At 32.5% G+C, this 27,167-nt stretch overlaps 3 protein-coding genes and 3 non-coding genes across 6 annotated transcripts; 5 read left to right on the forward strand and 1 right to left on the reverse strand.

Annotated features, from left to right (window-relative positions):
• The first annotated feature begins 5,536 nt into the window (after positions 1–5,536).
• LOC125222000 (uncharacterized) lies at positions 5,537–8,731 on the forward strand. The gene is made up of 4 exons (XM_089067892.1): positions 5,537–5,945; positions 6,434–6,662; positions 8,130–8,254; positions 8,400–8,731. The coding sequence occupies exons 1-4, from the start codon at positions 5,658–5,660 to the stop codon at positions 8,481–8,483; spliced, it is 726 nt and encodes a 241-aa protein (XP_088924018.1). The 5' UTR covers positions 5,537–5,657; the 3' UTR covers positions 8,484–8,731.
• A 6,517-nt stretch (positions 8,732–15,248) lies between these two features.
• On the forward strand, positions 15,249–15,322 carry TRNAN-GUU (transfer RNA asparagine (anticodon GUU)). The gene has a single exon. It is a non-coding gene; the product is annotated as a tRNA-Asn (tRNA).
• A 2,236-nt stretch (positions 15,323–17,558) lies between these two features.
• Positions 17,559–20,034, forward strand: LOC125224582 (growth-regulating factor 2-like). Its single transcript, XM_048127998.2, has 4 exons — positions 17,559–17,954; positions 19,053–19,247; positions 19,327–19,501; positions 19,606–20,034. Exons 1-4 carry the CDS (start codon positions 17,750–17,752, stop codon positions 19,841–19,843), a joined length of 813 nt encoding a protein of 270 aa, XP_047983955.1. The 5' UTR covers positions 17,559–17,749; the 3' UTR covers positions 19,844–20,034.
• A 536-nt stretch (positions 20,035–20,570) lies between these two features.
• Positions 20,571–20,661, reverse strand: LOC125185740 (small nucleolar RNA R30/Z108). The gene has a single exon (XR_007170242.1). It is a non-coding gene; the product is annotated as a small nucleolar RNA R30/Z108 (small nucleolar RNA).
• A 278-nt stretch (positions 20,662–20,939) lies between these two features.
• TRNAA-UGC (transfer RNA alanine (anticodon UGC)) lies at positions 20,940–21,012 on the forward strand. Its single transcript has one exon. It is a non-coding gene; the product is annotated as a tRNA-Ala (tRNA).
• On the forward strand, positions 20,988–24,566 carry EMB1379 (embryo defective 1379). The gene is made up of 6 exons (XM_048127209.2): positions 20,988–21,223; positions 21,705–21,913; positions 22,648–22,728; positions 23,019–23,258; positions 23,812–23,889; positions 23,984–24,566. The coding sequence occupies exons 1-6, from the start codon at positions 21,109–21,111 to the stop codon at positions 24,242–24,244; spliced, it is 984 nt and encodes a 327-aa protein (XP_047983166.1). The 5' UTR covers positions 20,988–21,108; the 3' UTR covers positions 24,245–24,566.
• Positions 24,567–27,167: the final 2,601 nt, after the last annotated feature.

Consider the following 27,167-nt stretch of genomic DNA (forward strand, 5'->3'; position numbering starts at 1 on the left):
GAGAAAGTTACCCAAAAAGGAAATGTGTCATCTTAGTTGGGACAAACTAAAAAGGAAACGTGTCATCTTAAGCGGGACGGAGGGAGTACAATATAGAAATTGAAACAGTAAACCGTGTTCAGTTGTTAGTCGAGTCGAGGAGTCATCTTTCCGCAAGACGAGTTACGCTCCGATAGTGCTCTCAGGTTGGCATTTCGTCCTCAAAGATAAAACGGCTACGTCTCTGGTGAAGCAACATCGCTATCAGCAGAGCTCCGGCGAACTGGATGGATGAGAGGACAGAGCTTTCGATAGAAAAAACAATGCAGGAGAAGGAGAGAGCTTATGATGCAGAATGCTTGTGAATGGTGTGTAGAATGCATGGAATGACTAGCCTATTTATAGGATCAGTCCACTGAAGGGGGTCAACAGCCATGATGGTTGTCATCATTGCGAGGCTGTAACCGCCGACCGTTACAAGGCGTTACGAGAGCTGAGAGGTTGTCTAGGTTCGTTCACGACGACTTACCACGTGTCAGCCACGTTGGTTTTACCGCGTCATACTGATGAGGTGTCATCCCTCTTGGCTCGCTGACGTGGAAACGGTGGTGGTCTAAAAAGAACTAGACCAGTCTAAGGTCGAACCCAAGTACCGAGCCACACGACCAGGCTCAAAGACCAATTGCCAAGATCCAAGTCCAAGGACACGGGCTCGCGGCTGGGCAGGCGGCGCGCGCGTGTGGGCTCTATAGCCCATCTTAATTCACTATAATAATAATTACATGTAATAATCCTTCTTATTAAATACTGGTTTAGTAAGATTGTTACTTTCAATGTGAGATACTTAACTCTATTAATTAGTCTAATGACTTCTCTCATAGCTCATTAATTAATTTGCAATTTTGTAAAAAATTAATCAATTATTTCTCATTCACGGGTATCGGATTTGAGAAAATGAATATACCACGGTCCTCTAATCCGAACGTAGATTGACACTATATCATTTAATTTCACAAAATTAAATGTCTCATTGGAAGTATTATTGGTCAAAGTCCTTTGATCGGGCATAGGATTCCAACACAACTTATATCACTATTGAAACACTAATAATAATGTGGATCTCAGTATAGACTAACATCGTTTTAACAATCCTTCCGCTCATCTATCTTACTTCACCAATTTTATCTTAATTCCCTTGACATATCATATGTCCATATTTTTATGGGATGGAGTGAGTATCTACAAAATATTGATTCAAAATAAGAATAATCAAATGCTAAAATGACAAACAGAAAGAAAAAGGTGAAAATAGAAAGAAAAAGGTGAAAATAAGAACAATCCCTGCGTGAGGAGACACGTGACTCTCCCGCATTCTACTGTATCCCAACTTGAGGAGACACGTGAATCTGCTGTATCACAGCTTGAGGAGACACGAGACTCTCTTGCATCCCAACTTGAGGAGACACGGGACTCTCCTGCATTCCAGCGTGAGGAGACACGTGAATCTGTTGTATCCCAGCGTGAGGAGACATGTGAATCTGCTGCATCCCAGCGTGAGGAGACACGTGAATCTGCTGCATCCCAGCGTGAAGAGACACGTGAATTTGCTGCATCCCAGCATGAGGAGACACGAGACTCTCCTACATTCCAGCGTGAGGAGACACATGAATCTGCTGCATCCCAGCTTGAGGAGACACGTGAATCTGCTGCATCCCAGCGTGAGGAGACACGGGACTCTCCTGCATTCCATATAAATACGTGCACTTTCCATTTTTTTGTCATTTCATAAAAATATGAATATTTCCATTTATGAAAAGTTATCCCAATTTATTATCCTTATACATTAAGTTATTTATAACTTATACCACCATTAAAACAATAATAATAACCACTTTAACTATCATTTCACTCATCTATCTTACTTCACCAATTTTATCTTAATTTTCGTAACATATCATATGCACATATTTTTGTGGAACGGAATGAGTATCTACGAAATAGAAAGAATAATCAAATGCTAAAATGACAAATAGAAAGAAAAAGGTGAAAATGACTTACTACATAAGTACTCGATAATTATAAGTTAGATTAATGCACTGTACTCCTAAATGTATTATTACTGATCTTTTATATCATAAAATATTTTTAAATATGTATATACGCATATTGGGAAATGTTAAAATGACAATGCTATTTTGGATGACACTGTACCACTAATCATGACCGTTATATGATACACAAACTACCACATGGCATCATAAATATATACAAAAAATATGGGATTAGGCGTGGAGGGGTATGAAAGGTATGCCATTAAATGGTTTTTATTCTTCCCTAATTTCAAGCAATTAATGTGGTAGATAATGTAAGTTATTATTCATCCTATTATTATGTGTGCAGTTTGTTTTGTACAAAATATAGTTATTTTCTTATAATGTCTGAGAATATGATTTCCTTAATCATTATTTTTCGTTTTGCTTAATTTTTTTATATGCATGATATTGTTTCCTTTATTTAATATTATTGTAGTAATATTTTATTGGTGGAGTTTATATTTAGCGACTTATTGTGATTTATTGTAATTGTTGTTTGTATTACCGACTTCATAAGAATGCTTGATTAAATATATTATATTGCTTGTTTATGAGTACGAAGTTGCATATCAGTGTTTAGTGATTCCTTATTTATCATTATTGTGCTAAAAATAATAATAGAAGTTATATTTCATGCCTTTATATACTTTATTGCTTATTAGTAATAGATATCGATTTGTGCTTGTTGTGGGGTAAAATTTAACAATGATTTTGCATCGCATTTTGCTTGATTACCATAGTGCACATCGATTTGTGATTGATTTCGGGTAATATTCGCAATTGATTTTGAAACTACAATTTCACTTTGTTACATTTGATGATTTGCTTGTGTGTGCATTAACATTTGCTTATATTAATAATTGATCCCTTATGTGTGATTAATGTTCTAAATCTTAATTTGTTGAATGACAAACATAACTCGATATCTACAATCATCTTCTTCAGGATCTTCGTTTGCCTTCCTTTTTCTAACCATCGTAATTAGCGTGAGTACTGTGTTGAATGATCAAAATTATTAGTCTATTGGCTCGTTCTCAAGCAGTATATATGTAGTAAGCAAATATACGAAAGAACACAAGCAATTGAACCAGCAAGCATAGATATGGAATCACATAAGCATTTATCATACTAGTGGCAAGCAATCTTAAATCCTTTTTGTAATCATTTCAATTAGCAAGTCCTATGTTTAACGACCAAAACTATTTGACTAAAAGCTCAATCTTACGTATGTCAAGCAGCAAGCAAATATGTAGTAAGCATATATACAGTACAACATAGGTAATTGAAGTAGCAAACAAATATTATGTAACACACAAGCGTTTTTCAAACTTGTGTCAAGCAATTCGAGATAATTTTTTTAACTATTCTAATAAGCTAAGTCCCGTATTCAGTAACCAAAAATATTACATAGTTGGCTTATTATCGAGTATTCCAAGCATCAACAAATATGTAGAAAGCAGATATATACTAAAACACAAGCAATTTTAGTGGCAAGCAGATATATGGTCACACACGAGTATTTATCCAACTTGTAACAAGCAATTCGAATCTATTCAAAATTGAACCCAAACAAAAATCAAAACTCGAAATCAATATAGTAACTAACAGAGATACCAAAGCAAACAATTGCATACACAACAATTTCACTCATCAACAATGTCAAATCAAAAGAATTACTCAATTTGTCGAGCCGGAGCAAGAATCAAGAACGTCGGAGGAGCTATGAATAGCAGATATCGCCTCATTTCACAAGATGCAATGAGAAACAATTAGAGAAATAGGCTGGTAATTGCTACAATCGATGGAGAGAGAGCCGCTGGTGACGCTGAATCGAGAATTATGGCTCAGTGAATTGGTAGAAGAGCACCGATTAATTGGAGATTTCTTTTTAGGGTTTCTGGATTGGAGAGCATCATGATTAATTGGATAATAGGGGAAAGAGTAAGGTGGGAGAGAGGTATGTATGGCGGAGTGGGAGAGAGAAATTCAAAATCAAAGTGCAAAATAACTGGGATTTTCAAATCCTGCATCAGTTTCTTATATGAAAAAATGACTAAAATATCCATATAAGCAATATTCTGTTAACAAACAGACAAGCAATCCGGACTCTATTCCTGTAATCCAATCTCATCCATTCACTTAAGAGATCGGATGGCTTATAATGGTGTTAGGTTGTCATTTTAACTATGTTGTCACCATAGTGCACTCCCACGCATATTATATGGAAATAAACAAATTAGAACTCCTATCAACATATTTTTTTTTATGATTTTATTTTACCAACTTACCATAATGCAAACTCCAACGAGTAATATCTCATATTGCCTCAATAACATTTATTGGTGCAGTCCTCTTTCAGTGTCAATTTCATCACTGGCAATTCATATGATAAGCTTTAACCCCCAGTCTCTCTAGAAGTATTTATATGCTTACAAGAATCTTTAACTATAATCTCTCGGTTTCTTTAAAAAGGAGTAAAAGATTTTGGAGATAGTATAACTTTAAAATAAGAGAGAAGAATAATTGAAATAGAGTTAGTGTATTGTTATATTGGATTGTATTTATCGTGTTAACAAGCACGGGGGAATAGAGTTAGTGTATTGTTATATTGGATTGTATTTATCGTGTTAACAAGCACGGGGGAGTGTGATCAATTGCTAACTAACTAATAATTTTAAATTAAGACTAAATCTTAGCCATTAGCCATTAGATTAGAAGATCCAGTAGTTGAAATAATGCCTAATAGATTATATTTTTAATTAAAAAAATTAATAAATAAAATTAGAGGGTATTAATGTCAATTCTCTCTCATTAGAATCATCTTAAAATTTTAAATTTACGTAACTTTCTCGATTTAAATTATTTTTTCACTAAAAATATATCAAATTAAAGATAATTTTATAAGGATTCCAACGATATCTCAATTGCATATGTTCCGACGACATTCAGATGATGAAATTTGATGTGTTTTTATTTTATTTTTCGTAAATGTTGATAACCAGATTTTTATCAACAAATATATCAAAAAATCTCAATAAAAACATGCAAAAATCTCAATAAATATGTGTTGATATTTTCTTGTACTAGTGTTGATATTCTTAGGTCATATTGTTGATATTTGTAATACACTATGTTGATATAAAAAAAATATTCACGAAAATTATCATATGATAACATAATGACGATATTACCCTTTTGTTGATATTTTATCTACTATTTATTGAGATTCGTAAGATTTAATCTCATCCACTCATTTTAAAATCTAAGAATGGAGATTTGGTCTTAATTTTGGATTAGAGTGTTATAAGTATTAGAATATGACCCGCACAAAGTGATAGTAAAAAAAAAAAAAAAAATTATTTAAGCTTGACATGTTTTGATTAGTTGATAATAATTTTACATAATCTTTGCAAAATTTTCGGAAGGCAAATAAAAAAAAAAGTAAATTACGAAGGCGTCGTCTTCACCAAAAAGGCAAAAATATTTTGGTCTGTTGCAACTGCCAACCTAAATTGTTGCAGCCTATTCGACTGATAATCCCACTCTCCCACCATTCCTCTTTCTCCGCACCTGCACCAAATCATTATGAGATTTCACTTCGCTAACGATTTCGCCGGCACCCGCCGTTTTGCTGCAACGTACAACCAGCAATGCAGAGCGTACGCTCCATTCCGCCGCCTCACCAAAAAACCTGAGCCTCCGAATCGCATTTCCCCTTCCCTCTCGATATTCCGCCGCTTTTGCTCATCCAAATCCTCGGGTTCTCGTATGGGATTGCTAGGCTGGTATTTGGGGATGTTGGAGTCGCGTCCGATTTTGACCAAGAGTCTTTCCTCCGGCCTTATTTATGCGGCGGCTGACACTACTTCACAGGCAATTATATTCATTTACGTAATTCATTTAATTTCGTTGAGGTTTTTTGAATTTGATTGGATAAAGTCTTGCTTTTGGAATTGGTGTATTTGATATGAACACAATCACTAGGTTTTTTGGTTAAGTCTGAGAGGGGAACTGTAAATCCAGTCAATCAATGAATCAAATCCCTAATTTTGGATCAATTGAAATGAACAGTTGTGGTGATAGAACTATTTACTTTAGCTATGTGTGTTTTAAAAGGGATATAGCTAAATTTTACACATTTTAGCTCGACAACTAAATATGTCAATATCTTGATTGAAGAAGGACTAATTTTGTTTCGTGGGATATAAATGATGTTTCTTGCAGCTCCAAACTTACAAGAATGTCTGAAATATTACCTTTACCATATCCTGTCATACATTGGTAATTGATGGTTTGCCATTTTTTGTTGGTTATATAAGTAAGAGTTATGTTATATAACTACTTATTTTGAATTTGATCAGCTATTTACAATGGATCCCAATGGTACTTGGGATCCAATAAGGACACTGAGGATTTCTGGGTTCGGGCTGTTTATGCTAGGTCCGTCACAGCATTATTGGTTTAACTTTGTTGCGAGAGTATTGCCAAACCGTGATCTGATATCTACATTGAAGAAAATGGCAATGGGACAGCTTCTTTATTCGCCGGTGATCAATGGCATTTTCTTTTCTTATAATGCAGCTGCTCAAGGTACATTGTTCTTTCTATGCTTCGAATTGTGACCCTCTTGCTTCAATATCTGCAGCTTGAAATTATGGTTATTGAACTTTAGAGGAAGATTGTATGATAGTGCTTTGATGAGGTTAGAGTTTGGGAATACATAGCTGAGTAATCAAATGCTAATTCCTAAGAAGCTGTTGTGTATAGACATGCACATATCATACAATCTTCATCTAAGAGTAGACACTGAAATATACTGTTAATTCTCTGACTCTAATGTTACCATGCTATTTTCCCATAAAGTTGTTATCCAAAATCATCAATATTTGAAGTTAGTGTCACATTTTGATACATCACTATCAGTTGAGATAGTGTCCTTAACTTCTTAATCCTCACACAGTTATGTTGATGTTTCTATTTTGAGCCATACTTGATGGTTTCTCCTTAGTGAGGTACAAAAATTAGAAAATTTTGGAAGTTTATCAAGTTTTGATATTAACACATCACATGACATGGAAGGAAAAGAGAATGAAGAAAGAATGTCAGGTAATATTGATCACAAAACAAGAATTGGACACTTGAAGTAGGTGATGGAGCAAAGATCTTGGCATTTCTTCCCTTCTTCATGGTGCCATAACATTGTTTATAAGCAAACATCTTAACATCTCGCTTGGATAAAAAAAATATCCAAAGTCCAAACCATACATAGATTTGAGGCTCCTTCATTTGGAAATTTTAAGCCTTTTTTTTGCTTTACAAGATAGCTTTCTTGATGTTCTAAGGTTTTGTGCTATGTCCCAGGAAAATAGAGTTAAATGCAGCAGTCATACTTGTTTGCAAGCTTCAGTTAAATGCCATAACCTTGTCGGATAATGGGTTTGTTGATGTTTGATTTCCTTTCTTTGGTGACTCCAGTTGAAGAACAGAACACTGATGCAAATGCTGGTTATGTAGTCTAAAAATCTTCCTAGGTTTATTCGCTAGCTTAGTTTTTTTACTTTTGTAGTAAGATTGAAACCTCAAGCTGAATCCATCAGTCAAAGATCTTTTTAGCTGAGGCTTAAATGGATTCAATGTTATTGTAGGATGAACATTCAGGCTACCTAATGGAATCCCAATAATGGATTTCCAGCCCGTCATCTAAATCCTTCAGTCCACACGCAATCTTTTTTTTTCTTTGTGCAACAGATAATGGGAAAAAGTTCAATGTGCTGTGTTGAGTGGATTCATATCCATAAGATTGCTTAAAAGGTCAATTAAAATATGAGTGACAGGTTTCAGATCCATCATAGAATGAACTCACCCTATCAACCTCATTGGACTGTTTTAAGTAGATCTTTCCAAATGCGGTTCTTTATAATTTTCACATGTACTTTGTCATATTCACAGGGATCCTTGTTCTCGAGAATCTTTGTGTCTTTTGAGTTGTTGCTTGCTCACTTTCTCTGTGTACTAAATTTGCATGTTTGAGAGATATGACTGTTTTTCCATGTTTAGGAGAAAACGGGGATGAGATTGCTGCGAGATTGAAGCGAGACCTGATTCCAACTTTGCTAAACGGTCTTATGTACTGGCCTCTGTGTGACTTCTTGACATACAGAGTCGTCCCTGTCCATCTACAGGTACTCCTCCTTTCCTTAAAATGGTTGTTAATTCTCTGTTACGTGTACATGGCGTGGAGGATACTCGGTTTAATGGGTCTCGTCTCACATTTTCTTCCCCGCGTATTGGGAAACTCTAAGACGCTTTTTCATCTGATTTGTGCAGCCCTTAATGAATAGTTCATGCGCGTTCTTGTGGAGCATATATTTGACGTACATGGCGAGCTTAGAGAAAGCTATTCCAACATAACTTGAATTGTTGGAGAAGGGCTACTCTCCTTTCAATTTTACAAAGAAGTTGAGATCATCACTTCCATCATTCAAGCAAGAGGCACATATAGTGGTTGTAAGTAATCTGTATTGTCTCTTGATATGTCCCTAAATCCTTATATCTTCTCCCTATTTGTGTTTGGATGAGATAATTGGAAACTAAACCATGAGACTATGATGAGATTTGGATAAAGATTTTTGCTAGGTATCTACCATAGCTATTGCATATTCTGGTATTAATTGAAGGTTAACATATTTTGAATAAGAAAAAGGAAGGCAACCACAAAACAAATACTCCGTCCGTCCCAACTAAGATGTCATGCTTTCCTTTTTAGTTTGTCTCAACCAAGATGACATATTTTTATTTTTGGTAATTTTCTCTTTCCAATTTATACATTAAACTACTTTTTTCTTTCTCCAATTAAATTATTCAACTCTCTTTATCTCTTCATTTAATACTTATATTATACCCACTCTTTTTTTCTCCAATTAACCACGTTAATCAACAACTTATAAAATCTCGTGTTGACTAAGAAATGTGTCATCTTAGTTTGGACGGAGGGAGTACTTGATACGCAATCCGTGCACCAATACAAGGCCTAATTTGACTAGACACGAATTTTAAAAAATGAAATGAAAAAAATAGTGTAAAGTGGGTCTTACTTTTATTTACTTAGTTTTATAATAAAATATAAGTGAGGTAAAGTTTATGGAATGTAAAATCTACTATTAAAAGTAGTAAAAAATAAATGATATATTTATTAAAGGATGAATAAAAATGACAAAATGAGTCGATTATCACTGTACGAAGGGAATAGTTATTTAGAATTTATTACTCAATTTCCACATGTGAATATATGAGTAATTAAGATCTACTGACATTTATAGATGACTAAGGTAAGGATCTTATATAGCATGTCTAAATTTATTATCCAATATTTGTAGGTGAAAAAATTATTACTACCCTGAAGGTTGCCAGTTTTGACTGCATTTTGTGCTCACAATTTATTACACTTTTCTCTCCGAGATTTTGTGATCTTAGTTCTATTTATTTTATTTAATTGTCTCCAAGATTTTGTGTACCTTAGTTAAATTTATTTTATTTAATGTAATGAACATAACATAGTTGAGTCAGTGTCATGTAACTCCTTTCTAGCATTCTTTGTTGATTCTTTCATGGATCATGATAGAGAATCGGACAGTAGAAAACTAATCTTTAGCCAATTAACAAAAATTTAAAAAACATGGCATGCCATCATTTTTAAAAAAAGGATAATTAATCTAAATATACCTACTTTCACCAAATATATTAATATTGGGCGAATATAGCGATAGTACCATGGTGCATAAATATAATGTGGTATTTTTGGTTCCCTTGAAGCAAGACATGAATGCTTTAATTTGATTAGAATTATAAAAATTTAAAACTGTGGGACACAATAAATACAGGTATGTATTCATTGCTCATCAACTAATTAGGCGGCGTTGCACTTTATTATTACATGAATAATGGAATTTTTGTTAAGTTATATACTATTTGTACAGGAAAATGTATCCCAACAAATTTCAATAAAATTAGCTTGCACTCAAAAAATCCTTGGCCCATATAGGGTCGATTAATAATCTAATGAATAACTACAAAAGATTAAAATTAAATTAGCCATCCAATTTATATTTGATATGCTTTATTCATAAATTTTTATGATAAACGCATCAAAAAATAAGAGTTCATAATAAGAAATATTCTAAATTTTTATGTTAAAAAATATAGAGTAAACTTTGAATTAGGTATCTGTAGAATGAGATTTGCACCTTTTAGGTTCCTCAATTTGAAAAAATATCATCACAATATCTTTGTAAAATCATTAATCACACTAGATCATTTTCAACTTTTTCTTTCATATTTTTTCCCCCAAAGCTTTAAGAACATAATTAATCTAAATTCATTTGTATTTTCTGAATTCAAATCTAGCACGTACTCCTATTTTTTTAACATATAAAACAATATAGTGTGCGGATAATAAATAATACTACACATTGCATTTTAAAAAAAATATTACTAGCATATAATTTTAGTTAATACTATCAGGTAGTGGAGTACATGATTTTATATAATAATAAGAGTAACAATAATAATAATATTTAAATGAAATGCATTTACATCTAAAAATATATAAATAAATGCAAGTGATAAATTTATAAAATATTAGTTCGAGTAAACTTTAAACTTTTGATTTGAATTTAGAAAATACTCGGTTTATGGGCAAAATGGAAAAGAAAGGTTGAAAACGAATTGAAATATGTTTAATGATATGTCAGACCTATGGCAAGAGCTCAAGGACTAAAAGATGCAATACCCATTCTCCGGGACATGTAATTTAAAGTTCACTCTAAATCTATCCAAATGTGTTCATGTTTTATTTTTTTCTTAATTACTAAAAATAGCTGGCAAATCCCAGTTATAAAATTAACTAACGAATGTAAAAATACCTAATCTATCATGCATCAATCAAATACTAATATTCAAAGGAGGAGATTCGAAAACATGAGCACCTTAATAAAACGGTATGCGTAATTTGACCATAAAGTCATCAGCGAAAGTCACCCTTGAGTCAAACTCATGTAACAAACTTTGCACTCTCTGTACTATAGATATGCAATTGATGCCACTTCAAACATCCCCATAATCATGGACACACCAATGAATCTATTACTTTCTACCTCCAGCTTTCGAATACCCATATTTTTTGTCAACTCTAGCCCATGAAACAAGCATCAAATTTCGGCAGTCAAAATGGAACACACTCCAATATTAGTAACAAAACCATACCTCAAAGTTTCTGCAGAATTACGGATGAGACCACCATCAAAAGCATGTCCAAATCCCCCCTCTAGCGATGCGTCAGTATTGAGATTAAGGGTATCAGGCAAAGGGGGCGCCAACTGACAAAGGTGGGTAGTCGAGCTACTCCAGAGGCTGTATCGGTCGCCGTTTTAGCCATTTTAATTTTATAGATCTTAAATTAGACTTTTTATCGGGGCAAATGCGAATTTTGTCCTATTGGTGTGTTTACCAAATGTCCCATTGTTTTAAGTATTACTCATTCCTTTCCACAAAAAGAGTTATATTTTGTCATTTCGGTTTATTGCATAATAAGAGTCATATTGCATTTTTATTATAATGGTAAGTAGGTCCTACATTTCACTAACTCGCTTCAGTCACATGTTATTATAAAACCAATATAAAAAAATGGACCACATATTCTATTAATTTTTTTCAACTCATTATTCTTTACCTTACTTAAAATTTGTGCTTATATGTGACTTTTATCGTGGAATTAAGAGAGCAGTATCCATCATTTAATTATTGAGAATAAAATATTACTCCATAATGTACCGCACAGTTTTTTCGACAATTATATTGTTATGGTAGACAATATAATAACAATTATATTTTTATTATTCATGATTTATCTGATTATTTGATATTATTGTCTTGCAAAAATGCTCAATCTTTTGATGGCAATTTTTCTTCACATTTAGTAGTACATATATAACAATCATGTACTACTACAATAATTATAGTCTTGTAGTTCCCGTGAAGGCTCAATTATTTGGTATGTGTCGGTCAATATATTTTGAAGGATCTCTAATTAATTGGAATGTCCTTTTAAAGTTAGAAAGTTGATAGGGCAATATTATTACTTACCTAACCGAATAATTTCTTCTTTCATTTTTGCCCACACGTTGTGATCTTGCTTCCATCAAATCCATCCCTATTTTCTTTTTTTTTTTTTCAATTTTCTTATGATGCATATTATAATCATTTACGTTTCGAATAATTTTAAAATTTGCCCATAAAGTTAACACTTGAAAAAGTTACTATATTTAAGTCTCAATTTTTTCCGTTAAGCATTGATATTCCTCATAGATTGCTGCCAATACTAAAACCTTAGGCCATGTTTGGTTGACGAGAAAGTAAAGTTGGAAAAGAAAATGATTTCTGGGAAAATGAATCATCGGAATATGATTCCTAACAACTTTACTTTCCAGTGTTTGGAAAGTATCAAGATTTTATATTTTATATTTAATTTAAACACCAAACTAAAAATATACTACAACTTATTATTTTTTATTTATAAAAAAATAATAATATAAATTTTTAATAAAGTATTATTATAGTAATGATAATAATTATATTTATTATTATGATGGATAATTTAAATATGAATCATCCATCATAATATATAAATATAATTTTCATAATAGTTACATGGAGTATTATAATCATAAATGGTTATAGTAATAAATAGATTATAATTATTAATATTATTATAATTATGGATATTATAATTAAATAAATTATATAATTTAAATTTCACTACGATTTTATTGATTAATTACTAATTTATAAAATAATAATAATTATTATTTATTATTATTATTATTATATCATTTACATTATAATTATATTTTAGTTATTTAATACATTATTAATTACTATTATGATAATAGCAATTATAATAATATAGTTATAATTATGATAAATTTAATTATAGTTATTTATTTTACTGAAATTATGGATGATTTATAATTTTAAATAATAATAATAATAATAATAATAATAATAATAATAATAATAATAATAATATTGCATTAAATTTGTAAGAATCCTAAAGCTGGGAAAGAGAATACCTAAGAAAAGCTAGGATTCTGAATCCTGGAAAGTTGTACTAACTTTCCTTGTTCCCGGATTCTGATTACTTTCCCAATTTTATTAAAAACCGAAACAAATATAAGAATTTAAAATGTAAGGAATCAAATTACTTTCCTAGACAGAATCCTAACAACCAAACATGACCTATACATTTTTTCTCTGAATAGTTTTATTTAGTCATATTAATTATGAGAGATCATAAACTATTATCTCACTAAATTAATAAGAATATGCTGAAAATTACTACCCTAACTCAAATTTATTATTTTAGTCAATATATCACTATAAAATAATTGTGGCTGGTATTATGATCAGGTAGCTTTTCCCCCTTTCCTTGTATAGGTACATAAAGAAATAAAATAATACTACTAATAAGATGAGAAGAATGGGTACATAATTAAAAGTAGAAAATAATTAGGAATGGGGCAAAGAAATCCAATAACCTCTGTCGGCAATGGGGAAGCCAACTCCCTTCAACCCACACACACACTTATTGTGTTTGTGTGTTTGTATTTTGCATCTAATTAATATATTTATACAAACGAATTTACTAATTAGTTCATCAACATTAGAAATTATTATAATGTTGAGCTACATATCTAAGTACCCCTCTCAAAAATAGAAATAATGATGCATCTGAACTTTAATAATCAGCTCACCGACATTATAATTATTATGATGTTGACTATTGAATTTGTCTAGTCAGACACATCTCAAAGTATCACTCTCAAAAAATAGAAATAAAGTTGCATCTCAAAGTACACAGTATTTATTCTTTGAGTAGTGATTTAGAGACCTAATGTCTCCATGTCATAATGCCCTTATATTTTTTTTTCATAAATATAATCAATATTGTGACTAATTTACCCTAACATTAAATATCCTTATCTAAATGCATATCATTAGTTGGAGATAAACTTGAATCATGCATTAAAGTAACATATTTCCAAAAATTTCAAAGGAATATATTTCGTTCGTCATGTCAATTTAATACTATTATTTTAAATAAATACTTAGTAATTTAGTGAATTAATTATCATAGTGTTAATTAACACACTGCTTCACTAAATCATTATATATAATAGTAAAATATATACTTTTCGAATAAATAGCATTTATTAATAAATTTGTAGTGTAATTTTTAGTTTTTTCTTTGTTCTTTGTGCTATTCTTTCATAGTTTGTTCTTTTTGTTAAATATTCTAAAATATTTTATCAATGCAATAGCAATGAAATTATTTATTTAATATATGGTAAAATTTAAATAATTAAATAATTTTCTTATTCAGATTTAAATTTTATACTAGTCATTATGATGAAGCTTTCTTTTACATTATCTTTTTTATTTTTGTGTTAATAATTTCTTTTTATTTTAATTGAGCTTATAACTCTAATATTTTTATAAATGAAAATATATTATATAGCTTTTAAATATAAAATAGATAAGTTAAGAAATATATGATTATTTTTTTATTGATATTTGAGTGTAAAATTTCAAAAATTAAAAATCAATAAATTATTATTTAGTACAAAAATAATTGGATGAATCCACTTTTATCATTTTAGATTATTTTAATGTACCATATATCAATGAATTAATTAAGAATATAAAGAATATATAGCTTTAGAATGTTAATTAAATGTATATGAGTTAATATTAGGAGAAGAGATAAAAAAAATATCTAATCATATTTTAAAAAATTATACGACACACGTATATCATTAAATGCGTAATAAAATATGCATAAGCTAATCTATGTCCATAAATAGATGTCTTTAATAAATACATTAATGCAAGGGTAATAAAGTACATACATAAAATAAAAATTTAATTGAAACTAAAATATGATGTACAATTACCATTTCAACCCCATTATGGCATTGCCATTATGTCTCCAAAACATTTCTCTTATTCTTTTTAGACATTGTTACTATGTATAGAATGTGAAATTATTCGAATGCACTTAATATATACAGATAAATTCTAGTAGTTATAATGTGACTTAATATTGTTATTACATGTCAAATAGCTGGAATAGCTCAGTTGGTTAGAGCGTGTGGCTGTTAACCACAAGGTCGGAGGTTCAACCCCTCCTTCTAGCGGTTTATTTTATTTTATTTATTTTTTTGGCTGAATGTTAGTTAAGTCACATTTATTTCTTAAAACTTAAAAGTGGATTGATTGTTATAGAATCATTATGGTTGAAAATATAATTACTAAATATTTGTGACACCTAACATTAGGCGATTAGAAAAATGCAAAAAGGAGTAGTAAAAAGCAAGAATAAAATTAAATACTCTAAGAGCACTCCCAATGGGTCGGCGTTAAATCCGGCGAAAAATCGCCGATTATCGCCGGATTATCGCCGGGCGTTGGGGAGAATTCGGCGATAATTCGGCGATAATTCTACCGAATTAACGCCAACTCCCGAAAATTCGCCGGATTATCGCCGGATTATCGCCGACCACTGTGGGTGATAATCCGGCGATAAAAATAGTTTTTTTTTTTTTTAATTTCCCCCCTATAAATTTAAAATTTAATAATTAATTTAAAATAATTTCCCCCCTATTTTTTTTTTAATTTTCGTCGTTGTAATTTTTTACTCGTGTTTAATACAACGAACTTTATTACTATTATTTGTCTTGTCTTATAAATTAGCTAGCTTTATCATATACAAAAATAAAACAATTAAATTAGTAATGATGTAAAAATGAAATGTTGAGTTAGGGAGAAATAAGGGAGAAACCATTGGAGCAGTTGGCTAAAAGTTGGCTAAAAACTGGGGATAAATTTTGGTGCTGATGTGGCGCTGATGTGGCAGGAGTTAGGGAGAAATAAGGGAGTTTTTAGCCGGACCATTGGGAGTGCTTTAAGATAGTGTCTCTAATACTCTAAGATAGTGTCTCTAATAAAATTAAATACTTCTAGCGGTTTATTTTATTTATTTATTTTTTTGGCTGAATGTTAGTTAAGTCACATTTATTTCTTAAAACTTAAAAGTGGATTGATTGTTATAGAATCATTATGGTTGAAAATATAATTACTAAATATTTGTGACACCTAACATTAGGCGATTAGAAAAATGCAAAAAGGAGTAGTAAAAAGCAAGAATAAAATTAAATACTCTAAGATAGTGTCTCTAATACTAGGACCATCAGTACTGTTATGTCCATATCAAGATAGTAGCACATTATCTACAAAATCCCAAAAATAAGCAATTTTACATTTTCAAATTTTGGGCATGCGCATATCAATCTAATATAAGATACAAATAAAATGACAAAAATAAAACTAGCATATAAGGATGAAAATACATCGAGTATTAATAAATTTTACATATTTTTTCAATTATCACTTTGTAACAAATTTTGGCCTTCAACTTATCTTACAACCCCCGTCCGTTAAAAATAGATATTCTTTTCTTTTGATCCGTCCTCTGAAAATAGAAACTTTCATTCATAGGAAACTTCTTTCTCTCTAATAAGGTGAGACCCATTTTTCACTAACACACTTCTCTCTTACTTTATCAATTTTGTATTAAAATCGTGTCATTTCAATGTTTCTATATTTAAGAGACGGAGGGAGTATTAACTAACGTCACGGTACAAGTCTAAAACGCAATTAGCAAGGTGTATTAAATACTAGTATCATTTTAATTTACAAAATCAAAGATGATTTTGACTAGGTGTATTTTTTGTTACCATATCAAGACATAAATTTTCCCAAATTTAAGATCATGAAACAATTGAAAAAATTGTAAAAATTACTCCAAAATTAATGTTTTTTCATATTGACAATTAAAACTAAAAATAAAATAAAACTATCCCACTTACCAATTTCATCTATCTTGATTTCAACAGGTAACTTTCATAACAAAAAAAAGGTTGAAACCCCAGCTTTAAGGGCCCTCACATTCCAGTCCGATAATATTGTGAGAAGTGTTAAATCAGGGTACGCAGTAACCCGTTAAGGGGGAGGGCCTAACCCACTACCTAACAGAAGCCCATATCCAAGGCCTCAAACTTATGCCTGAGAAGTGTTGCAACTACGCGATAATCGTGGAATTTAATCCTTGGCAATTCATATAAATCTGCCCCTCGGAAACCAACTGCGCTGTCACGCGGACTTCAACTCGTAACTCTATTGCATTACCCTCTTGCCTTGTTTCTCCTATCAATAACTTGTAATTAAATATTATAGGTAACCAATTAAAACAATGTCCATAAAAAACAACCAATTATGACAAAACACTATGCTTCCATTCATGAGATGTCAGTATTCATATTAAATTTATACATGTATATATATATTCTGCACATACATACAAATGTATGTATCATTCCTCTTCTAGAAAATAGCTTGTACTTGTACCAAACCTTTCAAACATCCTCTCTCCTTTACACCTATATTCCTATCCTAATTCCTAGCCAAACACACACACAATGATCCTTCTCCCCAAATCTGTCTCCTTCTGCAACGACCAACTTCTCCATTTCATCTCTTCATAATCTCCACCGCTTTTTTTCTTCATGGATTTTCGGTTGGTAGATAATTTGATCTGTTCACTCTCAGCTAATTCCAACAATGCCGGATCTGCATTTACTGACGCTGAACATGACCTGCCGGCGGCTAAACTGGCCAGGATTTCCTTGCCGGAATACAACAGAAGCGGCGGCGCGACGCAGCAAATGCTCGGCTTCTCCACCGCATTCCCGTTTCTGAGGAGCTCATCGGGTTTGTGCCGTTCTTCCTTTCACCTTTTTCTCAAACATGTGGTGTGCATGAATTGTGTGTGAAAATTGATAATGTGATTAAATTGTGTGTAGTGATGATGCAATTTGCTACCAATGTATATGTTGTTCTAACTCTAGCTTTTATAAATTTTATTTCGAAAATTACTAGACCGGTAACAAATCAGCGAAATTATCCGTAGTGATTCAGTTGAGGTCAATGATTTTTTATGTATGGAATGGACCGGCTCGTGTCATGTCTTAATAATATGTTATGTTCACTTTCTCACTTTGATTCTATGTAAATTTTAAAAATGTAATATAAAGACTAATAAAATAATTTGGTCTACTTTTAAATACTATTACTTGGACAAAACAAGTTACTAGAATATGGGCCTGTGACGAATATTGAAAGTAGAATAAAAAAAACAAGTTACTTTTAGTAGGGGACGGACGAAGTGAGCATTATTTATACTTGTGTCTTTAAAAATATCGTTGAACTATGTAGATAGAACTCAATAGTTAATTTTGCAATTCTTGCAATACTAGTGCACAAATTGATGACATATATTGCCAAAAGAAAAATTGATGACATGTATTTACAAAATTTCCACAAGGAACGTAATAATAACGTTTGTCATTTGCACCAGTTACTTTTGTAGAGTTGAGAATCAATATAAGTGAAGCATAGACTTGTGATTTTGGGATTGTTGTTTGGTGATAGAGTGGGGTCATGCTTTGCTGTTCTAGAGTTGTATGGTCTTGCCTTATAAATATTTGGTGCCCCATCTTTTATATCTTGCCCTTACAACCATACAACTATAGTGATTATATCTTTGTTGCTCTATGTGAATTCACACAAATTTGGTACAAATCTCATGTATTTCAAAATTTTCATTGTAAGTAATCAAGTTTCAAAAATTCAAATTGTTTCATGACATTTTTATAGACAAACATAAAATTTTGGCAATATGGATAATAGTAGAGCAAACTTGTATTAATGTGACGACATGGACGACATCGTCTTAAATACAAGAACTAAAAAATACTAATAGTAATAAGAATAAATTCCTCTATTGACAAATTTTCAAATATTAAACAGGCAATGAGTGTACAAGTATGCATGTTTTGAGAGGCCCCTTCACCACTTCACAATGGATGGAGCTAGAACACCAAGCATTGATCTACAAATACATCACTGCAAATGTTCCCATACCTTCCTATCTACTTAATCCAATCAGGAAAGCTCTCGAACATTCTCGATTTTCGTGTCTCTCCTTCCTACGACCAAATGCTCGTGAGTTCTTCGTTCTCTTATCCCTTTATTTCATAACCACAACTTTCTTTCTATCCTAAACTAATTGGTTTTGAAACAGTGGGATGGGGTGGTTCCGACAAGACCGATCACGAGCCAGGCAGGTGTCGGAGGACAGATGGCAAGAAATGGCGGTGCTCACGGGACGCGATCGCTGATCACAAGTACTGCGAGCGCCATGTCAACCGAGGCCGCCACCGTTCAAGAAAGCCTGTGGAAGGTGGACCTGGGAATAGGTAGGGACCCTCACCAATTAATTATTCTTTAAAGTAATTGTTTATTTTATATTTCTGCATCCGACACTGATTATTTATTTCTGCGACCTTTGTCTTATCATCAGATGCCTTATGGACAAGGAAACTCGGAAAACATGTTTGAAAGACAAGCAGCGCGCCTATTCATTGCTCGACCCCTTAGAGAGGACTGAGCTCGCAATGGGACTTGGCGTTGCTAGTGAAGAGGGCCAACGACGTAATGGCTGGGGAGGTGGGCCGTTGGGCGAGGCATTGCACGCAACGGGCAACATCTCGGGTCAATGCAAGGCGCTCAACCTCATAGCGTCGACCCCATTTTCTTGAGAACTGTTTTTTGGGGTTTTGTCATATCATTGATTTCCAATCTTGTCGCCTATCACAAATGGGATCGAAATGTGGTTTTCTTCTTTGTGTTTAGTTTCGGCCACCATTTATGTAGATGGTCTGTAAAGTGGTAATGTTGCATGAATGCATTCATATATCTAGAAATGATATTTTGATCAAAGTTCACTAAATTTAAGACCATTTTTCTACCTAAGTTGATGGTGTTTTATGACAATTAATAGTAGCTCCCATCTATGACTCCTGATTTCTATTCAATTTAAAATGTGGAATGACAGATATTTACGTGTAAATTCAATTCTAACAAACAATAATTATGTGTCATGATGATAAAAGAAAGAAAGAAAGAAACTAATTATTTAATTAATTTAGTTAAAAAATGGCACATTGTCTTATAGGAGTGCTTACTGTAATTTTTATTTTTTCAGAATGAAAATTTATGCTTATGTGAATTGCATTGCATGGGACACGAAATTTTAGTAATTTAGTGACAGATTAAATAATATTTTCAAAAAATAAAATACTCCGTATAAAATTGATTTTGAAAAATAGAGAGAGATTTACAAAAATCAAACACACCAATAATTTCAGATGGTAAATTTTGCATAACAAATTCATTGAAAAGTGAGAACTTTATACTACCTTTTTATTTAAAATTCCACATATGGTTATTTCATGATTATTTACAGTAATTCAAAGTGGTCAGATATGGCAAAGTTAATAATTGGTTCGATTCTGCCAGCAAGCGTCCTCAGCTTTAATTCAGAAGAGGGAGCTTTTGTATCCTCATCGCCACAAAAAAAAATCTATAAATTGCTCAAAAATACCAAATTAAATTTCAGCATGATAAAGAGAAAAAAACAAAATCGGTGAGTTCAGCGGGATTATCGACCTACAAAATTCGGGAAGAATCGAAAATAAAAAATGAATCGGAAAATCAATTACAAATGGAATCAATTTGTGATATGACTCTTGTATTACAACTAGGGCTTTACTCATTCCTCATTTCAATGGGCTTCACTATTCTTGTTGGCCCAACAACGATCTCTAACAATTAATTACATCCTTTAAAACCAAAGGGGATGTAGCTCAAATGGTAGAGCGCTCGCTTTGCATGCGAGAGGCACGGGGTTCGATCCCCCGCATCTCCAATTTTATTTTTTATCTTTTTGTGAATTTCTCAACTTATATTTTGAGCTAATCACGAAGCCATTTACTGTGCTAATCGATATAGAATTCGAAGAAAAATGGCGGCTCTCAGTTGGCGGCACCACACCCTAATTCAGTCGCTGCTGTCGCGAGGCCCGCTCAAGGAAGACGATTTCGCTTCTATTTTCTCGCAACTCACTGTCAAAAATTCTGGTTAAATATGTTTATTTATTTGTTGGATTCAGCCCTCTTTCGAATATTTCACCGTGAATGATGATAAACTTGTATAGGATTTTCCTAGGGCTTCGGAGACTCTTATTATTTTTGTTCATTCTTAGAATTTCGTTTGCAAGCCTGCCCCTTTTTATCCACTTTGGCTTATTATTGTTTAATTCTGCTCATATTTGAATTTTGAGTTATTTGGTGGTGTATTGCCTTCTCTATAAAATTCCTATAAGAATATTAAAATTTTAACTGATTTGGGGGTATATCAATACATGGTTTTGATGAATTGTGCAAGTTTACCCCTTTTTATTCAGTTGGGCTTATGCTCATGTTTGAATTTTGAGGTATTTGGTGGTGTATTGCCTTCTCTATAAAACTAGACATCTATAAGAATAGTAAACTTTAATTACTTCTGCTCGTGCTTGCTATTGTTTAATTCTGCTCATCCTATGGTGCACTTGCTTTTTAGGGTCACGGAAGCAACATGGGCAGAAGTTATTCAATGAGTATCTCAAGAAGATAAATGCAGAGTTAAGTTGTGTACAGTTAGAGCTGCGAGCATGCCGGAACCAATATGATGGTCATGTTTATTATGGCGTTGTCAACAATGTCGAGGATGACCAGTCCAAGCTTGGGACAAAGTACACAGTTCCGCAGATTGCTTTCTACAAAGGCATTGTGAGCTTCCTTATGTTTTCTCGCGTATCCTTGTTCATGCTTTCATTATACTGTAGGGCGTTCAGCTGTAATTTGTTTTATTGGCGGCTTTTAAATAAGGAATCATAAAAGCTAAGTAAAGAATGAATCTTGTTCAAGAAAGCAAGGGGGGATTGTGGTGCACATTTTCTAACGAGAAATTGCAGTTGATGGGCTGAGCAAAGAATAATTATCCTTTATTTGATTTCAGTCTGCTCTTTCTTTCGTTTCTCATTGTGGAATAGTTTGTGTATCATATATGACATTGACACTTCCACCCACACTACTTTATTAAATCAAGACAAATCATCCTCGAGTCTTGATAGAATTTGGGATATATTTTCCATGTAGTATTTGATGAGGCTGCAAGTAACAATATTAGTGACAATCTGCTTATACATAAAATACTGAAATAACTTTGTAATAATAGCTTGCGTATGTATTTGTGATTTGTTGCAGTGAACCACTAGCCATGAAAAACAATTAGAATCGTGTACAATGAAACTTGTGATAAAAGCTACAATGTCAAAATATTTTTTCTGCTTCTGATGGATTACTATCAAATTGTTCACTTAGAATATTAGGTGATCAGATCTGAAATATTATCTTCCTATGTTTGTGAAATGACTTATTATATGCTAAATTTGCATACCTACAGTGAAATTGAGTGTTATCCTTTCTGTTCATGCTTGGTTTATATTGGAAATTGATATTAGGTTGAAACTATTATACACGATGCTGAAGGTGAAGGCTGCATTTATAATACGACTGCTCTAAACATAAGGCTGGAATCACAGGTTTGCAGCTTGACGTATACCCATTTTTGTTCTAATAATGGCTTTATTCTTCAGGAGCAAGTTCCTGTCAGCAATCCATGTTCGTGCTCGAAGTATTTGGTCGTATTGATTAAAATAGATTTGTTGATTACAATAAACTTGTATAGTTAATTGTTTGTTAAAATAGAGCAGGACATTTAAGTCCAAGAATTTTAGTGATCAATGATGCGGTCGGAACAAGATTCTGGATAATATGTAATTAGTTTTCAAAACTAAGTACCATCTTTTGGCCATTTCTTGTATAATCGCAGGTTCATGGGGCAACTGATTCACAATCTCAGGGAGGTGCTGTCCAGATACCCCCTGGCTTTAAGAATTTCTCCATGTCACAAAAGGAAAAAACTCTAGATCAACTAGTGAATGACCAGTGGCTTTGTTCAACGCCTGAAGGAAAAATTGGTATTGGAGTTAGATCCTTTCTGGATCTGCGTAGTTGGTTTCGGACTAATGAGGTTCCCTCATGTGAAGTTTGCAATGAGGCTGCCATCAAGGTACCCTGATTTACATGTATTCTTCCTTCATTTTCATCCTTTAAAATGATATACTTATAAATCATGCATTTAAAAAGCTTTGCATTGTAATGTGGACATCTTCTGTTTAGGTAATAGGTTGGACATACATAAAAAATCTCTCTAGATTTTGAACTATACTGTTTTTCTATGAAACAAACTATGCATTTGTTAATTAAACACCATAAATCACCCTTTTTCCCTTTTTGAAAGCTGCCGGTCATTGGTATGTTAACACTACCCTTGTATCGGGTTTACTGTAAGGGATATCTGTTTTTTGGGTCTAGATTATGTGGACTGGTATGTTCTCTGTTGAAGGTCACAACTCATCATCGTAGATGGAAACACTTCTGTGTAGAACTTGCCTTTAGCAACCTATATTATCAGATTAATCACCAAGTTTTATGAACCCATTTTTAGTACTTGTCTATCTCTCAGAATAATTGCCTTTGGTCACTTATAGTGAAATATATGTGTACTTGCTTTTGCATCTGGACTTTGGAACTGAAATCTCCGCACTGTTTGCCATGAGCAGGCTCAACTCTGCCGTAATGAAGCTTGCAACGTCCGCCTTCACTCCTACTGTCTGAAGAAGAAGTTTTCCGGACAAAGGGTACCAAGATCTTTCTGTTACATTTGCATCAAAGTTGTATATCAACAATATTGTTGTTTAGGCTGTGAATTAATGTAGGAACGACACTTTTCAGGGCGAAAGAGTTTGCTCGGGTTGTGGTACGCAGTTGCAAGGCTCAACAGTTAAAGCAGAACTCGTGGAAGAAATAACTAATGCAGATGTCCATTTACAGAACTCGCAACAGGCAGAATCTTCTAGAAAGAGGAGTCGCAGATCAAACCGAGAAGCTAATGCTGACATTGATGACACAGGCAATGATTCTTCCCTGACTTCTGCTACTATGTCGAAAACAAAGAGGGTTACTAGAAGCTCTGGTAGGCTGCTTATCAATTAAGGAAGACGATGTTGCCTTTTTTTGTGTGACTACTTTCTGCATGCAGATGGTCTTTAGCCTTTTTTTGTGTGACTACTTTCTGCATGCAGATGGTCTTTAGTTGTAAATGTTTTGTTTTCTTTTGAAGCCAGCAGCTGTAAATATTGTTTTAGTGCTAATGGTAGCTTGGCAGATTTTGTGGTCTGGTGCTGGATGAACTCGATTTAGCTGACATCTCTAGTGAGATTCCATCCGGTAACTAATTGGTGATAAGAGGAGTGACTTACGGGAATACGTACACTATTTAAGTTGACTTCTTTTTACTCCACATATTTGATGCTAAGTATGGATTAGTATATAAAAATGTTATGCAAAAAATGTCATTGATTTTTACAAGTTATATGAAAATCAAATCCTGTTGCAATTTTATTTATTTGAAATTTTATAGAAAATTGACAAATTAAACTTTGGTTCTTATTTAATAAGTAAAATTAAGCTCCGTTTGGTACATGGAATTGGAGATGTGGAATTGGAGCTTTCAATTTCAAATCCAATGTTATCATTAAAATTCTTGAATTTGGAATTAAATTACAATTCCAAATCTTTTAATTCCACAATTTGAATTCCATATCAAAAATAGTGAAATTTTAAAAATTAAATTACACACATTGCACCCATTCTTACACAGTGCACACATTCTTACACATTCACACACACACACACACCGCACACATTCATACACACCGCACACATTCTTACACACACACATTGCACACACATTCTTACACACACACACACACACACTGCACACATTCATACACACCGCACACATTCTTACACACACACATTCACACACACATTCTTACACACACTGCACACGTTCGCACACATACACACACTGCACACATTCTTACCCACACACTGCACACACACATTCACAAACACTGCACACGTTCGCACACGTACACACACTGCACACATTCTTACACACACACTGCACACACACATTCACAAACACTGCACCCATTACATAGATTGCACCCATTCACACACATACTGCACACATTCAATTTTTTAAATTCAATTCCATATCAATAATTTCAGTATGCCAAATAAAGGATTTGGAATTGAATTCTAATTCAATTACTTCCAATTCAATTCCATAGTATTCCGATTCCAATTCAATTACAATTCCAATTCCGTGTACCAAATGGACCCTTAATGATATCAATAGTGATTTTTCAACTTAGAATCAAATATATCGATAAAATGAAAAATTAATGTAACATGAACTAAAAACAAAATCGCCGAGGTTTGTAGTAGTATGAGATCTCTCTCTATACATAAGGAAATACATAACGTTTTTGCCTAATTTACCAAAGTTATACTACAATTTATAGTAACTAAAAGTAGTACTACTACTTTATTAAAAATTTATGGTTTCTATATATACATGGTTTTGTGAGACAGATGATCGATCAACCTATTCTTGATTGGTAGATACAAACGATACAAGGTCAAAATGAGTTGCGGTTTCTGCTTTCATATGGGAGAAGATTAATAATTTTATAATAAATTTCTGCAGCTGTGCATTGGAAATTTGTAAGATTTTTATTTAATTAATTTGAAGAGAAAAATAGTTATCACAACCAAACAAAGTTAGGCTAATTAATCTGTTAGTTGTCATTTATATATTAAATTGTTGTCATATTTTGATTGTTTGATATCAAAGATAAACATTTTTTAAGTACGTGAAAAAGGACGTAATGGCTAATTGCTGATTAGTGTCATTGTTGTGAAAATTAATTTATTTAAACTACAGAAATAAAATAGAAAAGAGTATATGAAAAGTCTTAAACTTGTTTCTGAATTTGGATTTTTGATTAATTTTCTTGTAGATTAATCAAACAACCTATAGGCTGCTAAAATATAGTACATACGTTTCAAATTTGAATGATTTGGAAGTTGTCAATTGCTTCGAATTTTATCATAAGCTTTCTTTTAGATTAATCATCCATAAATATGATGTCTATCCAAAACTATCATTTTAAATTTCATATATAGGTGTCATATTAGACAAAGTATACCATGAATGACATTGCATTTACTTGTAACCTAATGTAGTAGAGCAAATATGGAATTAATTCGCCCAATATTTCAGCCAATCCAATGTTTATCTTTAACATCAAAAAAGCACTGATTGCACAAAATTGGCAAAAATTTATTGACTCAAATTAATGTCTCTATTCAATAATTTCGGTGACTGCGAGGGTTCGACGATGCACGACCAAACTCAACATTAGGAGTATGACTCTGGGATGATTTACACAAATCTTGATGGAGACCAACACCGTGAAACGAGCCAAAACCTCATCATACTAATGGAATTAGCGAAACACTTATATATTACTCCCCCCGTCCCAGTTTTATAGTCATATTTTGCCATAAAAGTCCGTCTCACATTTATAGTCACATTTAGAATTTTTCATATTTGAACATACAATTTTACTCCTTCATCAAAATTACATCAAAATGCCATTATCTACATTAAAATAAACCAAAACAAAAACAAAAAACCAAAAAATCAAAAAGGGACCCACCTTCAACCAACTCAGTTCATTTATTACATACTCCACCATCTCACTTCATTAATTAGACACTCCACCAATTCCTTAAAACCCGTGTCATAACTAAATGTGACTATAAATCTGGGACGGAGGGAGTACAAGATATGAGATTATTTGCCCCAACACGATTGTTTGAATAATTTCATGGATTTATATTTTTAAAAAATTATCGTATTTCAAACCTTTACTTCTATAGTTGATTCATTTATTTATATTTTTTTTTCTTATCAAAGATTAGTAATAAAAATATAATTTTTGGATTTTTTTAAAAGTTTATATACATTAAATTTAATTTTTATTTTGATTTTAAAAAAGTT

Source organism: Salvia hispanica, chromosome 1 (genome assembly GCF_029641045.1).
Source record: "Salvia hispanica isolate PSC_SH4W2 chromosome 1, Shi_PSC_v1, whole genome shotgun sequence".
NCBI lineage: Eukaryota > Viridiplantae > Streptophyta > Magnoliopsida > Lamiales > Lamiaceae > Salvia > Salvia hispanica.